Source organism: Colobus angolensis, unplaced genomic scaffold, assembly GCF_000951035.1.
Source record: "Colobus angolensis palliatus isolate OR3802 unplaced genomic scaffold, Cang.pa_1.0 Scaffold424, whole genome shotgun sequence".
In the NCBI taxonomy this organism is placed as follows: domain Eukaryota; kingdom Metazoa; phylum Chordata; class Mammalia; order Primates; family Cercopithecidae; genus Colobus; species Colobus angolensis.
In genome coordinates this window covers 340,312-341,274 of record NW_012117644.1, presented here as the reverse complement: position 1 = coordinate 341,274, position 963 = coordinate 340,312, and the positions used below count along the sequence as shown (strand labels likewise).

At 38.6% G+C, this 963-nt stretch overlaps 1 protein-coding gene across 1 annotated transcript in view; it reads left to right on the top strand.

The window, feature by feature from the left end:
* Window positions 1-963, top strand: part of RRM1 (ribonucleotide reductase M1) — a 47,549-nt gene that overhangs the window by 6,763 nt on the left and 39,823 nt on the right. Inside the window, 1 exon segment of the mRNA XM_011956819.1 lies at window positions 457-545. Within this exon segment, the coding sequence (XP_011812209.1) occupies window positions 457-545 (89 nt within the window).

Sequence of the window (963 nt, the reverse complement as noted above, 5' to 3'; positions counted from 1 at the left end):
CTGATCTAGAACTCCTGACCTCAGGTGATCCACCCGCCTTGGCCTCCCAAAGTGCTGGGCTTACAGGCGTGAGCCACCACGCCTGGCCTGTGGATTGTTTTTAACAATTTTGACTTTTATTCTGGAGATAAGAAGCCGCTATTAGGAGTTTTGAGGGAGGTAATGATATGATTCTGACTTTAACTTTTAAAGGGTAATTTTGGCTGCACTGTGGGATGGGGGGGAATTTAGGAAGTTATCTGTAAATATCTGTCTGTATAGAATTCATACTCTTTGAAGGTGACATCAGAGAAGACAATCTCGTCATGAATCTTTTGAGGGGGCTTGAATCTTATCTGTGAAATAGCATTTCATATTGGTCAATTTACATGTTAATTACATTTGATTCTTTGACATTGTAGTCTTAATAATTGCTAACATGAATTTAATAATTGCTAACATGATTTGATTCTTTAGATGGCCGCCAAGAGCGAGTCATGTTTGACAAAATTACATCTCGAATCCAGAAGCTTTGTTATGGACTCAATATGGATTTTGTTGATCCTGTAAGTAAATATGGTTTTTATCTTGGGTTCCTTGTTTCATGTGTTTCTTTCCATTTGTCTCTTATTCCTGGACCTTCACTCACCTGATATACTTTGGTATTCTGGCTATGCCCTTTGATATAAAATTTGAATTCATTGCTTAAAACATTTTTTTTTCTTAATTTTGGTTCTGTCCTGTGAGTTCTCACTTTTCAGAGAACTATGATTGTGAGTAAAGAGGAAAATTTGATATTACCATTTAATATCAGATATTTCTTTGAGTAACTTGTTTTATTCATTACTGGAAAAGCCTAGGCCAGGTGCGGTGGCTCACGCCTGTAATCCCAGCACCTTGAGAGGCCGAGGTGGGCGCATCACCTGAGGTCAGGAGTTCAAGAACAGCCTGGCCAACATGATGAAACCCTGTCTCTACTAAAAA